Below are 15,040 nucleotides of genomic sequence, written 5' to 3' on the forward strand. Positions count from 1 at the left end.
TCCGATTCCGCTACTAGCGGGATAATAGCGCTTGCGATCGACGCTCTGGACATTCTGATTCCGCTACTAGCGGGATAATACTGCTTGTGATAGATGCTCTGGACATTCTGATTCCGCTACTAGCGGGATAATACTGCTTGTGATAGATGCTCTGGACATTCTGATTCCGCTACTAGCGGGATAATACTGCTTGTGATAGATGCTCTGGACATTCCGATTCCGCTATTAGCGGGATAATACTGCTTGTGATAGATGCTCTGGACATTCTGATTCCTCTACTAGCGGGATAATACCGCTTGTGATTGACGCTCTGGACATTCTGATTCCGCTACTAGCGGGATAATACTGCTTGTGATAGATGCTCTGGACATTCTGATTCCTCTACTAGCGGGATAATACTGCTTGTGATAGATGCTCTGGACATTCTGATTCCTCTACTAGCGGGATAATACCGCTTGTGATCGACGCTCTGGACATTCTGATTCCGCTACTAGCAGGATAATACGGCTTGTGATTGACGCAGACAGACACGATTCAGCCGCACAGTTTTATCATATAAAATGATACATTTTTAATTCCTTAAGGAAATACAGTAGATGTGCAAAGGACAGTTACAGACCGAAATAAGAGAAAGGAAACCATCGTAAACAATAAATAAGCTATATGGTGACATACTGAACTGGTGAAGGTCTCGTTAACATTTTTACACTGATCCGACATATTACAGGTGCGTCTTAATGTAGCAGGAACCTTAAACAATTCATTAATATACAGAGTGTGAACGCGCCAAAGCAAGCAAGAAATTCCCTTCCGAAGCGCCAGAAGAAACTCAAAATAATCTTAAAATGTGACGTTTCTGCCTGAAAACCCAACATCTACAGATCACCAGGATCCCACTAAAGGCCGGATCTACTGTACAAATATCCAAAATGCAATGTTTCTGACCCAAAGTTCCATTCCCCACATATATTCGGTATTAAATGGGTTGTCCATCTTTGAGTATTTTTATTTTTTTTATTTTATTTAACTTAAATGTACGTATTTTGGGCTAAAAATCATGTTTGCAATTGGGTTTCATTAAAAATGTAGCCTCTGTGTTAATTTAGCTGTAGAATGAGTTAACTGAGAATCAGTCAGTGACCTCGGTCTGATAGTAAGGTTTGAAAATGTTCCCATACACAGACTAAAAGTTGACCTAACTGGCTGATATTCATGTCTAATTTGTATGGGGGACCCTCCTGATGCTTCCCGATCAGATGAAGTTAGAGGAGGGAGTAATCCGGCCTGCTGAAATTCAACGGCCAATCCTTCTGTTCTACTTAGAGATGAGGAGTCTAGCAGTGTCTCCCTCATAGACAGTAAAGGAGCGCTCCTGTGTATGGGGGGGGGGGGGGAGCTGGATAAATTATCCGTCAGATGAATTTGTTTGGCCAACAGCTACTGTTGACCCCAACTTTACTCTATTTTATGAGCTCCACTTGGCTGATTTATGGATGACAGACCACATCAAAGTTGAAAGTTGCAGAAGAATAAAATAGCCTTTATGTCAAATTTTGCAAAATAATAAATCAAACCCAATATCAAAATGTATTTGTAACCACAATTACATGCATGTAAGGAAAAAAAATGAAAAATTCCTCCATAAGTGGACAACCCCTTTAAATAATAAAATTTTGGCTGCAGGCATCCACCACTAGAGGGAGCTCAGTGCATAGGATTACACATTCAACTCCGTGTTATGCAGTGCTCCCTCTAGTGGTGGCTACTGGAAGTCAGAATTTTATAGCCTAGCCTACACAGGAGACTTATAGTTGAAATACAAAGCAATTAAATGTTATAAAAATATTTTAAATAATTAATGCTGGATCTAAAATGTGGACACTCGCTGGTTTCTAGTGAACTGACAAATGTCAGCTAATGGGAAAATATCTTACCCTATAAGCTTATTGCCCGCCAGGTAATATCACCACCCCCCTCCTGTACATTTTAATACTCACTGTACCTTTTTTTCTCTTTGAATGTACAATTCTCCTCTAAGATAGCACCTTAAAGGCGTTTTATACAAAACAGGAATAAAGTGCGATAACTGTTAGGACTGATATTTTGCCATATTTATATATTAAACTCAGTGCAAAAAACCAGCATGGTCAAAGCCTTATAATGCATGCTATATATATATATATATGGCCTTCGTATAACTTAAAAAAAAAGTATATACACATGTGAAACAAATTCTGGTCATAAGTTATATTACGACCTAATATGACCCCTCTATATAAAATATATCAGACTGGTAAAACATTCATTTACATGGTTATATAGGGCCGACCTTGGAGTAAAGAACTCACTTTCCGGAAATAAAGGCCACATATTGCCCCTCATTTATAAACTTTGGATGGGGACAAACTAGAATTCTGGTAGTCTTGTCCCCTTTAAGTGGTCATATAAGGCACCAATTGAACACACAATAAATACGCCCTGCTATTCAATAATCCTAGACAGAAAAATAAGGGTTTTTTTTAAAGGCACCATGACAATATTGTATAACACTGATATTCCAGTTATAATCTGCTCTAGACAAATGCATTTTACACCAACCCCATAAATCCATTACACTGCAATCCTGAGACACAGGAGTAACCCCCTACAAGCACTGCTCATTGGCTGTCTAAAAGGGGTGTCCACCACTAAAAAAAAAGGATGTGACCGGCCAGCTTCATTGCAGGCTCGCCAGCACGTGCTCCTCGCCTAGATCGGTCACTGTTCATAGACTGCAACGAGCAGCGCACTATAGGATTATAAATACCCCCGCTTTTGAGAACGGAGAGGATTTTTAAAATGGATTGTGTCAATCCGGCCTTATTTGAAGCTTTCAAATTCGGGTCAGGAGACTCGCAGCCGGTGAGTACACGGATCACGAATGCAGGGAAATTGCTAAGTTGCTTGTTTTTAAAAGCACTTTGCAATTTTAACCTTTTAAGTAGATGAGACATACCCCTTTAAAAGGGGGCGTCCTCTTGAAAAAAATATATTTAGAGGTGTTTGAAATAAAATTCTATAAAACTTATTAATATACTTGTATTAATAAATGTGCCCTAATCTGAAGATATTAGCGCTGGTGGTTCTGGCTGCTCCACTTCACCTCCTAATACTGGTATCTCTCTTCTATGTCAAAACAAGCCTGAAGGGGGCTGGCTGACTGCACATTTCAATAGCTAAGCCAACCCCCTTCGCTATTACACCAGATGAATGGACACAGATGGGGGCTGGCTCAGAAGCTTTTTTTTTTTTTTTTTTTTTTTCAATAACTACTACAGTTGATGTAAGGACAGACAGTGGCTGGCTTAGAGAAGGAGGCTGGCTGGCTGAATAGCTTTTTTTCAATACTACATTTGATTTTTGGACAGACAGGGGATGACTTAGAGAAGGGAGCTGGCTGAATAGCTTTTTTTTTTTTTTTTCCAATATCTACTACAGGTGTTTTATGGACAGAGACAGGAACTGGCTTAGATATTGTGGAAAAAAAACTATTCAGCCAGTCCCCTTCTCTAAGCTATCCCCCTTCTTTAAGCCAGCCCCTGTCTCTGTCCATACATCAACTGTAGTAGATATTGGAAAAAAAAAAAAACTATGCAGCCAGCCCCCTTCAGCCTAGCAGATGCATTTATATAGAAGGGGGCTTGTTTAGATATTGAAAAAAGCCATTCAGTTGATGCACACACCAAGAAAGGGTTGGCTTTGACATTTAATTTACAGTTGAGCAAAAAGATTAAAGATTCCCAGGACCCTGTCCCATCAGCCGCATTGGTAGTCTATGGCCACCGAAGCAAAGCACTGTGCACCTCCTACAACTTGCGACATCTCCGGAAGCGCTTTGGAATAGTGCACCCCATGCTGTCATTATGTTGTGATGCATTGGGCCATTTTGGGAACCTACTAATCAGAAGATGGGCCAGAGATGCTGCAGGGAGTAGAAGGCTCACAGGGCTCTGGTCCAGCAGCCATAAGGAATTACGTAGCCATTAGACCAGGGTCCTGTGAATCTTTAGCTCAATTTAGAGAGTTCGGCAAAGTCAGCCAGCCCCACTATATACAATGCAGCCATAAGTGATTGATACCAGAAGTTTGTAGCACCTTTGATTAAAGTTAAAAAGTTTTATACATATTTGAAACACATCTGAACATCAGTTTATCAAAATTAACAACTTTTTATGCTACAGACCCCACCCAGGGGGGCTGGACCTACACTCCTCCAGACCTCCATTAATGGTCTGTACTAAGCTATCAATACAGTCCCGGAAAACCCATTTAAAATGGCCAATCCAGTCGCTAAGGATTACAGCACCTTTTACTCTTGCACCAGTTTTAAAAAAAAGAAATAGCGCAGTACTGTGACACAAGGCAGTCAGAATCTGCAGGGATGATGGTTCTGGTGGAAAGCGAGTCCTATGTTATAAATGGAAATATGAAGATGCACCTTGTGCTGATCAAGGCCGATAGATAAGGACAGACATATCTGGTTGCTATTTGTTAAGTACAGGGTATTGTTAAAGGCATAAAGAATGATTATTCTGTAAGATCAAGGCAAAGCTAGCATTTTTTACTTTTCTACATTGTCCATTGAGTTTTGGTAATGTCCTGAAGACCAAGTTGTGGAAAGTTCCTCCACAGTTATTGAGAGTCCTTATGCTGCACCCGGCAGTGAAAGTTATGGAATCTAGTGCACCAATGCCTAACACAGATCAGTTTGATTTCCGTCTCCCGAGCCCAAAGCGGTTATCATATACCTCCTATATTCCTTGACACTGACCAGCAGCCTCTTCTAGAATTTTTGACTAGAACGTCACTCCGGTGCCAGCCATGTTCATACAACAGATAAAGCAAAGTTAAAAGTTTTATTTCCAGGAAATGTTCATCCACAATGTGGTAAAGGGTTTCCATTGATCAGACAGAATTTTGCTTCATCGTTGCTCATCCAAGGAAATGAAAGATAAAGCAGCCAACGGTAAACGAGCGGATGTGTCTTGTAGGTGAATGAGTGCAGCCTTTTGTACAGCAGAGAAGTTCACGCTCATTTGAGCCCTTCAATGTCCGTTTTCCTATATCGGTGGATCACACATTGGATTCTATGAACGATCGCTTTGGTTTTGTAGAAGACAATGAGCTTAAATTTGAGTCTTTAACAAGGAGAGATTGTGACCTCGACATGGCTTCTTGGTAGGACTGGTTGACCGCCTTGGATGCTCTAAGATCCTGGGTAAGGCTGGATGCTGGACTCTTCCCTTCCTCTGTGTCCTTAGAGTAAACCCCATTTTGGCCAACTCCTCCATATACATTTGGCATGGTTTTGTTTTGATTTCTATACGTATTTGCCTGCCTGGTAGGGAGCTTCTCTATATTTCCAGGCCCGGGAGAATTGGTGTTCACATCCATGGTCTGGTTTTGCCAATTTCGACAAGGCTGAGTGTTTTGCTGGAAGGATCTGGCAGTTTTGTCCATGATTCCCATGAAGGGTATGTTTCGCAGTCTATGCTCAGTTGCATTAAGGGTTTGGCTGGTCTTATTTTCTTTGCTTCGTACATCCGGTACTTTAACACCTTCGGAAAAACTACTGCTTGAAGTCAAGCTGTGTGTGCCTATCCTTTTGCCTTCTGTCCCAGTTGGTTTTTCGATAATTGATTGTGTCTCTGGAGGTGGAGAGAGACCCACATATCTTTCGGAAGTTTTAGAAACAAAGGAACCAGAGGACTTGTATGGTTGGACATGGTTGGCATGTCCAGATGGAAGCTTCTCACTGTACACAGGACCATGAGATGATGAAACACAATGTGTGGTATCTCGCAAACTGGCTTGGTTGAAAGACTGTCTCAATGGAAGTGGACTTGAAGGTACCAAGTTAGAAGGAACTGAATTCTTCGGAGTGGAAAAACTGTTCCCAGATCTAGTCATGGATTGCAAGGAATTCATGTGCTGATTGGTTTTCACTATCTGTGCCTGTTTTGCCGGTCTTTGTACTAATGCTTGCTGTAGGCCTATACCCTTCCCAGATAGTTCATCAGCAGCTTCAGAATGGCACTTTTGATGACTATGTTCCATCACTCGATTGTGGTTTGACAAATCTTGTGGTTTCAAGATTCCTGGGAGTTTATCAGAAGTTTGACATTCTTCCTCTTGAATATCTTCAAAATTGAGATGGCTGTCCAGCCCTTCCTCAATTGCCTCATCCTCCTGATCGGAGTCATTGCTTGGTGGTGGTGGCGGCTGGAATTGCTTCTGCTGTTGTGACCTTTGATGCTGTTTGAACTCTTCTTCTACACGGGATAAAAGTCGTCTTAATTCCTGGTTGTTGGGGCACAACTTCAAAGACTCGTGGAGATCGGCAAGAGCAGCAACGAATTGCCTAAAAAGGAGCAAAATGTAACTCATCATCACACTCCTACATACAACAAAAGTTCCTTCACAATGGCCAATTTGGCTGAGGTAACATGGTAGAAAGATTGACAAGATCATCAAGGATTATATTTTGATAGGGGTATTCTGGTCTTAGACATTTATGATATTATCAATAGGACCACCGTTGGGACCTGCACTCCTCTCCAAAATGGGTGCAACCCATCAAGTAAATCAATGGAGAGATAGCTGCACATTTCTGTGGGAGTTACTACCCGACTAACTACCATACAAGTGAATAGAGAAATCATTGCATATGTGCAACCCCCTCTCCTAAATAAAGAAGCCACCCTGAATATGTAGACAGATGCAATGGGAGTGATCGAGGTGGGACATGTCTCTAACAGACGCCATCATTAGGATCCTGGAATAGGAAGCCATCAGAATACACCTAAAAGGTGTGGACTAGGCTTGGTGTACAAGTCTGTAGTCACTATGTGACAGAAGACTTGTGAATCCTCACAGCATGCACATTACACGCTATCAGAATGCTCCGGTGCTGGCAGCGAGCGGTCATGTGACTAAGTTTGTTATTTGAATTCTTTCGGACACATTCCGACTAGACATGTCAGCACTTCTAGTTGGCATACGACCACATTTATACAAATCATATACTTGAGGACACGTGCCTGCCCGATCCCAGAGAATCTTGACAGCACACACTGTACGCGCTGTGAGGATACATAGAGACTGAAGAATTGAACCCTAAGCCTGGAAAACACCTTTAAAAAAAAGGGTAAATTAACTTGGAAAAGATCCGTTTGTGTCAAGCATAAGAAACAGTAAAGAAACCATTCGCTATATAGTTAGAGACTTGCCTGCTGTTCCGCTTTGCTCTTGCCCTCGCATAATAAGCTTCGTAGCACTTTGGTTTCAGCTCCAGGGCCTTACTTGCAAACTCTTCCGCCATGCCAAAGTCCTATGAGAAGATGGTCACATTTTTAGCTCAGAGTACTTTGTAACCACTGCAAGGTACAATGTTAACAAAGTACGGAGTATTACAGCACACTTATTAGTGACGTAGGGGCGGCATTAACGTATGATCCAATTCCAACAAGGCAAGTCTCAGACGGGGAGCACAAGGATCTCCTACCTGAGGCCCCTTCCCATCACTAATGATAGGCGAGTCATCCTGTAAATGGGAGAGTGCTGTACCTGCTTCCTCCTGTAAAACAATCAGCATGACCTTCACCTGCCCTTCCACAGAGGTAACACTTAACTAGAAAATGGGGGTCACAAAATTGAAAAAAAACAAAAAAAACTCAATTCCTCCAAAACAGTGTCACCACACTACATGTGTTGTATCTGGTAATTCAGTTCAGCACCACTTGCTTTAAGGAGGCAGAGCTGCAATACCAGACACAACCTATACACAGGAGTGGCGCCATTTCTGGAAATAAAAAAAGTTTGTTTTTGTCATTTTCTACTACCCACTTTAACAAGGAAACCAAGACATGCCTTTCCTTCTCAGATAAAGATTTCCATCTCAACTTGTCCCAGCACGTGCATAAAATGCATCTCAATATGTACAATGTAACGGACTCCTATGGACACTTTTGTCTCTGTGCAGACAGAGCATAAATCTGCATATATTGCTGCCTAACAATCTGCATAAAGTAGCAAACAGGGCAGAACTGTTTTACTTACATTCATTTTTCGGCGACATCTGGACAGGTTCAAGTAGAGAGAGACGCGGAGCTCATTAAAAGCTTTCATCTCTTCTCCCAATCCTTCTCGAGGAAACTTTCTAAGTGCGTACTGATACCGCTGGGCCGCTTCTTTCATCTTTCCCTTCTGCAGGAAACAAAATCAATGTCAGGAAGGAGAAACCAAATAAATTCACAGCATTTGTCATCCGCACGAGGAGAATGCATTTCCTATATTTTGGAGGTCTGACACCTTTAGGGATTGTCCTCTTAAAAAGAAATCAATGTTTGTTAGAAGAGTTCCTGGAAAATAACCTAATTACAGAGTGTCTAGTAAATCCTGGTAAATGTTTAGTTTCCCCTGCAGCGCCCCCACAGTAAAAATGAAGCATTACATGTTGCCTATCGAAATCGACCAGCTGGGTCCTCCAGAGAAAGACGCCCTTGCCAGATTTTCTTCACTATAATATGTGATGGTCCCAAATTAAGAATTCACTTTTTATAGCTCGGATTCAGGCTGGGGGTATACGGCTGTATTCAACAGTCCATATGATGCCCACAATGGCGGAAAATTATTACTGCCATTACTTTTAATAATTAAAATTATTACTTTAGACAGGAGTTTATAAAAATTCTTATTGGATCCATTTTATCGATTTGACAATTTAGCTGACAACTTACTCTGTACAATATATTGCCTTCATCCATTAATTTCTGGAGGAGAATGATTAGGATGTCTGGCTTGGAAGTCGCCATTGCCCATGCTGCATTTCCTATAGAAAGGAGGAAAAAAAAAAGAATTGAATACAGGTAGAGTACAGAATGCTGGTACCAAAGTCATTAATGTGAGAGTAATATAATTCATGGCACTGATAGGATCCCCTTCTAGACAAGATAACCCACTAAGGCCTAAAGGTCTCCATACACATTATACCAACTTCAGCCAAACCCATCAGTATAGACTATTTCTGACAACAGTCTAATGTGTACATGGGTCCCCGAAAGATGATGAGGATATAGCATTTTCGATTCCGGACTGCTGATCTTTTTGTTCTCCAAGATATTAGCCTCAAATAGAGATGTCTAGCTCACTGATCGAGAACATAAGAGCACTCAACCAAGCAAGTGAGAGTTGGGCGAGATGGCAGCCAGCTGAATCATTGGCTGGACCATCATTTGGCCAACAGCCATCTAAGATGCATGGAAGAGCTTCAAAGTCTACTGACTCTTCTCCGACATCATTGGAAATTCAACGGCGGATTCTTTTGTTCTCGAAAACATAAACCTCCAACAGAAAGGTTTGGCTCCCTGATCAAGAACACAAGAGCGCTCAGCCAAGCAAGTGTGAGTTTGGCAAGATAGCTGCCAGCCGAACCATTGGCCGGACCATCGTTTCGCCAACAGCCATCTAAGGTGTATGGAAGAGCTTCAACGTCTCTTGACTCTCCTCCGACATCATTGGAAATTCAACGGCAGATACTTTGGTTCTCTAAAACATAAGCCTCCAACAGAAAGGTTTGGCTCCCTGATCAAGCACAAAATAGTGCTCAGCCAAGCAAGTGAGAGTTGGGCGAGATAGCTACCAGCCGAACCATTGGCCGGACCATAGTTTGGAAGACAGCCACCTAAGGTGTATGGAAGAGCTTCAAAATCTCCTGACTCTCCTCCGACATCATTGGCAATTAAACGGTGGATACTTTTGTTCTCCAAAACATAAGCCTCCAACAGAAAGGTTCGGCTCCCTGATCAAGAACACAAGAGCGCTCAACCAAGCAAGTGAGAGTTGGACGAAATAGCCGCCAGGCGAACCATTGGTCGGTCCATCGTTTGGCCAACAGCCATCTAAGGTGTATGGAAGTCTCCTGACTCTCCCCCGACATCAATGGAAATTCAGCGGCCAATCTTTTTGTTTTCATGATAGGCAAGCCGAAGAAGTAGGAGCCTGGCATCGACTGTCTCCAATTTTCCAGTTGAAAACTCATTAACGTTCGACCGTGAGCTCATGTAGAAGGGGGTGTTGGGCAAGAGAGCAGTCTGCCAAGTGAAGGTTCAGCCGAGAGTTCTCATGTATATGGCCAGATTATGCCAATGTCCAAGCTCCAGGGAGCATACAAGTCTCATACAACTTTTTTAATGGTCGCTTCATCCATAAAACAGCAGCTTTGACAGTTGTACATTACATAAACCAAGATAAATCATCTGACCTGACTACATAATGCTTCCCATGGAGGTTAGGAGGGCACTGAAGTGACTATGGAAGGATACGACAGATGTCCCTAATACAATAAGGAAGCCGAGAAGGAAACGACATCAACTTCCTCCAAATGTGGCTTTGTGTCAGGCAGTCTGACTGATTGCGGCACTGTAGGATCTACAGATATGAAGGTTATATAGAGTATAATGGGACTGTGCACACGTCGTTCATCATCGGCTGCGGACCGTGTCAGGAAGCCGGGCCATTAACCAACATTAGTAAGACGAGATCGCCGTGCATTTATATCAGTCAGGGCCATTTCCACTTATCCTTTGTGTTTATTTCTGGTACTAAACACAGGGAGGATGTGTGATAATATGTGTACGCCATCATTAGCAAAATCTGGACCGAAAGACATATGTAGCCCAACCCTGCAGCCAATCAGTGGCCACGACAGTCATGTGACTGACTGGATGGGATGTCATCACTCCCGGTAGACCGCCGGAACAGTGGGGGATTGTAGCGGTAAGTGACGACTATTTCCTTATTTTATAACAATCTCTTCGTTCTTGAAAAGTCAAGGAAAATCCCTTTAAGAAATATAAACAGCTCAATTGGCGTGTAAGTGGCCCTTTATATTAGAAGGATCTCCTGAATGAGCTAATCGAAGGTGGTCTCTCTGCTGGGACCTTCACTAAGTGATGGCAGCAATCTAGAGGGCATTTGATAAATTCCCCTACAGCGCCACCACTGGGAAAAATAAGGCATTATACAATTCCTATTAAATAAATAGACGTGCTAAGTCCTCGAGAGAGAGAGAGAGGGTACCCTGTGTAATCACTCTCTGCACCAGGTCATTAAAATCCTGAACAAGTGAGCCCCTTATTATATAAGTGTGTAATAAAGGTATACAGGAAAATTGGTTTGTAAACTCTTTTACCCGCATCAGTCATGATGGTAAATGTGCAGCTCCTATCACACACTTATATTAGTTGCACTAAAATAGTCACCTAATTTAGCTCCTTTTCTGAGCAAAGTCACAACGACTGCGGTGTTTCGACAGCCGATCGCGCGATCCAAAGGTCTCATCCCGCTGTAGTCCATATGTTCAATCATCGCTCCGTTATCAACCAAATACTGCACCTACAGAGATCGATAACACAGAGATGAACATAAGCAAAGAGGAAGATCAACCCGGCAAACGTTCCATCACGTTACGTCACTGCATTAAGCGGATATAACCGCCGGCGCTACCGCCTCAATAAGCCCCAATGGCCTCCTAGAGCGGAGAATCAGATCTACAAATAGTACCAAAGGGGAATGAGCATTCAGTACATCAAAACATTCAAATGTATAGAGATTAGATTCTAGAAATCTGATTTATTAGAGGAATTGACTTGGTTCTTTCTACTTCTGGTCTTGTACAATTTAAAAAAAAAAAGGCACCAAGATATCAGACGCCATTTTATTTTATTGTTCCAAAGCATATAAATAGAAAATAAAGCAAATTTTAACGGAAAAAAAAAAAATACTATTGTGTTGTGTTTAGAACTTTATGCAAAGTTGTGGGTCTCCATAGCAACAGACTACAAATAAACACTGTAGTCTGGTCCAGCAGTCCCCTCTCCTACTGTATTCAATAGGTTAAATGGGTTTTCTGGTATAGGGAAACTCCTGGCTGCAGGTTGTTTTACTAGAACAAACTGATTTTCTCACCCTACATCAGTCCGGTCTCTGCTGCTGCTCCTGGTGTGTTATGGTCAGGTAGAGCTGCAGCCAATCTGTGAACTCTGGCTCGTGCCATCAAATCGAGCAGTGCCACCGATCAACTGCAGCGCTGTCAATGTGATGTCAGTGCTGCAGACTATAACAGACACCGGGAGCAGAGACTCAGTAAGGGTGAGGGAAGCACAGTTTGTTTTTTAAAAATTGCAAACAGGAAACAGGGGTTTTCCAAAACTAGAAACCCTTTAATGAAGTTAAAAGAAAATAATGTAACTGCACGATCCAACTACACAGGGTTGGTTTGTAGTCTGTTACCATGAAGACTCATAACTCTGCATAAGAGCTGCAGACACAATGATTTTTTTATTTATATATTTGAAAAGTTGCTTCATTTTTTTCCACTTTAGATGCCTTATTTGAGATTTGCCAAACCTTACCCTATTAATTTAGAGCTTATGGCCATCACAAAAATGTTTTTAAATTAATTTCAGCTGGATCCCCACATTTAAAGAGGTTGTCTGGGACTTTAACATTGTTGGCCTATCCTCAGGATAGGTCATCAATGTCTTATCAGTGGGGGTGCGACACCCGGTGCCCCCGCTGAACAGCTGTTCCCGGTGTCTGCCGGAACTGCACAGCTCCATCGACGGAATAGTGGCCACGGCCGGGTACTGCACATCCACCAACTATTGATCTGAATAGTAATCGGATGTGTAGCACCCGGACACGGCCACTATTCCGTTGATGGAGCTGTGCAGCTCTGTAACTGAGCCACTCCGGACACCAATGACACCAGGAACCAGGTGCCGCACTCCCACCGATGAGACTTTGATGACTTCTCCTAAGGATTGTGCCGCACCCCCACCGATCAGACATTGATGACTTCTCCTAAGGATTGTGCCGCGCCCCCACAGGTCAGACATTGCGGACTTCTCCTAAGGATTGTGCCGCGCCCCCACAGGTCAGACATTGCGGACTTCTCCTAAGGATTGTGCCGCGCCCCCACCGGTCAGACATTGCGGACTTCTCCTAAGGATTGTGCTGTACCCCACAGGTCAGACATTGCGGACTTCTCCTAAGGATTGTGCCGCACCCCCACGGGTCAGACATTACGGACTTCTCCTAAGGATTGTGCCGCGCCCCCATCGATCATACATTACGGACTTCTCCTAAGGTTTGTGCCGCACCCCCACCGGTCAGACATGATGACTTCTCCTAAGGATTGTGCCGCACCACCATCGGTCAGACATGATGACTTCTACTAAGGATTGTGCCACACCCCCACGGGTCAGACATTGCAGATTTCTCCTAAGGATTGTGCTGCATCCCCACGTGTCAGACATTACGGACTTCTCCTAAGGATTGTGCCGCACCCCCACGGGTCAGACATTGTGGACTTCTCCTAAGGATTGTGCCGCGCCCCCACCGGTCAGACATTGCAGACTTCTCCTAAGGATTGTGCTGTACCCCCACAGGTCAGACATTGCGGACTTCTCCTAAGGATTGTGCCGCACCCCCACAGGTCAGACATTGCGGACTTCTCCTAAGGATTGTGCCGCACCCCCACGGGTCAGACATTACGGACTTCTCCTAAGGATTGTGCCGCGCCCCCATCGATCAGACATTACGGAGTTCTCCTAAGGTTTGTGCCGCACCCCCACCGGTCAGACATGATGACTTCTCCTAAGGATTGTGCCGCACCACCATCGGTCAGACATTGATGACTTCTCCTAAGGTTTGTGCCGCACCCCCACCGGTCAGACAGGATGACTTCTCCTAAGGATTGTGCCGCACCACCATCGGTCAGACATTGAGGACTTCTCCTAAGGATGGGCCAACAATGTTTAAGTCCTGGACAACCTCTTAAGCTTGGGTACTGGAATCATACTACACCTGTACGATTATTCTGCTGTGGAAACCCTTTCTCTGACACAAACCGTAGCAGCCAGGATAGAGGTGACCGGTAACATGAGTCATCCTTTCCTGCAACTTTTCCATGTTTCTGAGATGTTGGCATGAAATAAAAGCACCAAGTCCACCATCCATCACACTCAATCGACAAAATGTCTGTAAAATAGCACCTAGATTTCTTAAAAGCTGCAGAAAATTCCACTTTCTTATCGCTGCTCTCTGTGCAAATGTGAGGGAGGACGTAATCTCCAAACCTGTAGACGTGTGTGTGATGTCAGCGCGGGAATGCGGCCTTCTGCATAATATCTGCAGCTCCCACATCGGCAGCCAGCAAAAAACAGAGATAAAACCTCCATCGTAGGTAACAAAAGATGTGCGCACCCCCCTGCACGAGAACATAAAGGGCACTCCTCTTCTAAACGTCTGGCATGTATTCCTGGTACTGCCAGAGCTATCAGCGCAGGAATGGCGAGGGCTGGCAACCGCGCAATATGTAACTGTAGGATGACTTATGATTTTCAGTAGCGGGATCCAGGAGGGACCGCTCATCCATCAGGAGGGACCGCTCATCCATCAGGAGGGACCGCTCATCCATCAGGAGGGACCGCTCATCCATCAGGAGGGACCGCTCATCCATCAGGAGGGACCGCTCATCCATCAGGAGGGACCGCTCATCCATCAGGAGGGACCGCTCATCCATCAGGAGGGACCATTCAACATATCAGAGTTATGGAAATATCTAGCTGTTCACTTACAATCTCGGCATCTCCATAGAAAGCAGCCAAATCCAGAGGTGTGCGGCCATTTCTGTCCATCTGGTCAATGGTAGAGCCTCTTTCCACCAAGCACTGGACAACGGCTTTGTGGCCCTTCAGGCAAGCCCAGCTGAGAGCGGTCAAGCCTTCTTTGTCCAGGGCCGCAATGTCTGCCCCTGGAGAGAGAACATCAAGAAAGTCATCCTTCTACCGTCTGACAATGGAGTCAGTCAGCACAAACTGACTGTTCAAACCAAGCACAGTCACTTAGTGCACCCTTGGTGTGGCCGAGCAGTTCACTGTACCTTCCCGCCTACTTGGTTTCCTTCTATCTCTACCATCCTTTTCTTTAATTGACA

The 15,040-nt window shown here is 43.8% G+C and overlaps 1 protein-coding gene across 4 annotated transcripts in view; it reads right to left on the minus strand.

Annotated features, from left to right (window-relative positions):
- Positions 1–546: 546 nt before the first annotated feature.
- Positions 547–15,040, minus strand: part of TANC1 (tetratricopeptide repeat, ankyrin repeat and coiled-coil containing 1) — a 201,844-nt gene continuing 187,350 nt past the window's right edge. For all 4 annotated transcript variants that reach the window (XM_073647121.1, XM_073647119.1, XM_073647118.1 and 1 more), the window contains 6 exons: positions 14,682–14,857; positions 11,301–11,433; positions 8,778–8,869; positions 8,098–8,244; positions 7,269–7,369; positions 547–6,400 (listed from right to left, as the gene is read on the minus strand). In XM_073647121.1, coding sequence (XP_073503222.1) covers positions 5,113–6,400; positions 7,269–7,369; positions 8,098–8,244; positions 8,778–8,869; positions 11,301–11,433; positions 14,682–14,857 — 1,937 coding nt within the window. In that variant the 3' untranslated portion in view covers positions 547–5,112. The remainder of the gene's footprint in view (positions 6,401–7,268; positions 7,370–8,097; positions 8,245–8,777; positions 8,870–11,300; positions 11,434–14,681; positions 14,858–15,040) is intronic.

This window comes from Phyllobates terribilis, unplaced genomic scaffold, assembly GCF_046119375.1.
Source record: "Phyllobates terribilis strain yellow unplaced genomic scaffold, ASM4611937v1 Scaffold_9__5_contigs__length_417890890, whole genome shotgun sequence".
Lineage (NCBI taxonomy): Eukaryota > Metazoa > Chordata > Amphibia > Anura > Dendrobatidae > Phyllobates > Phyllobates terribilis.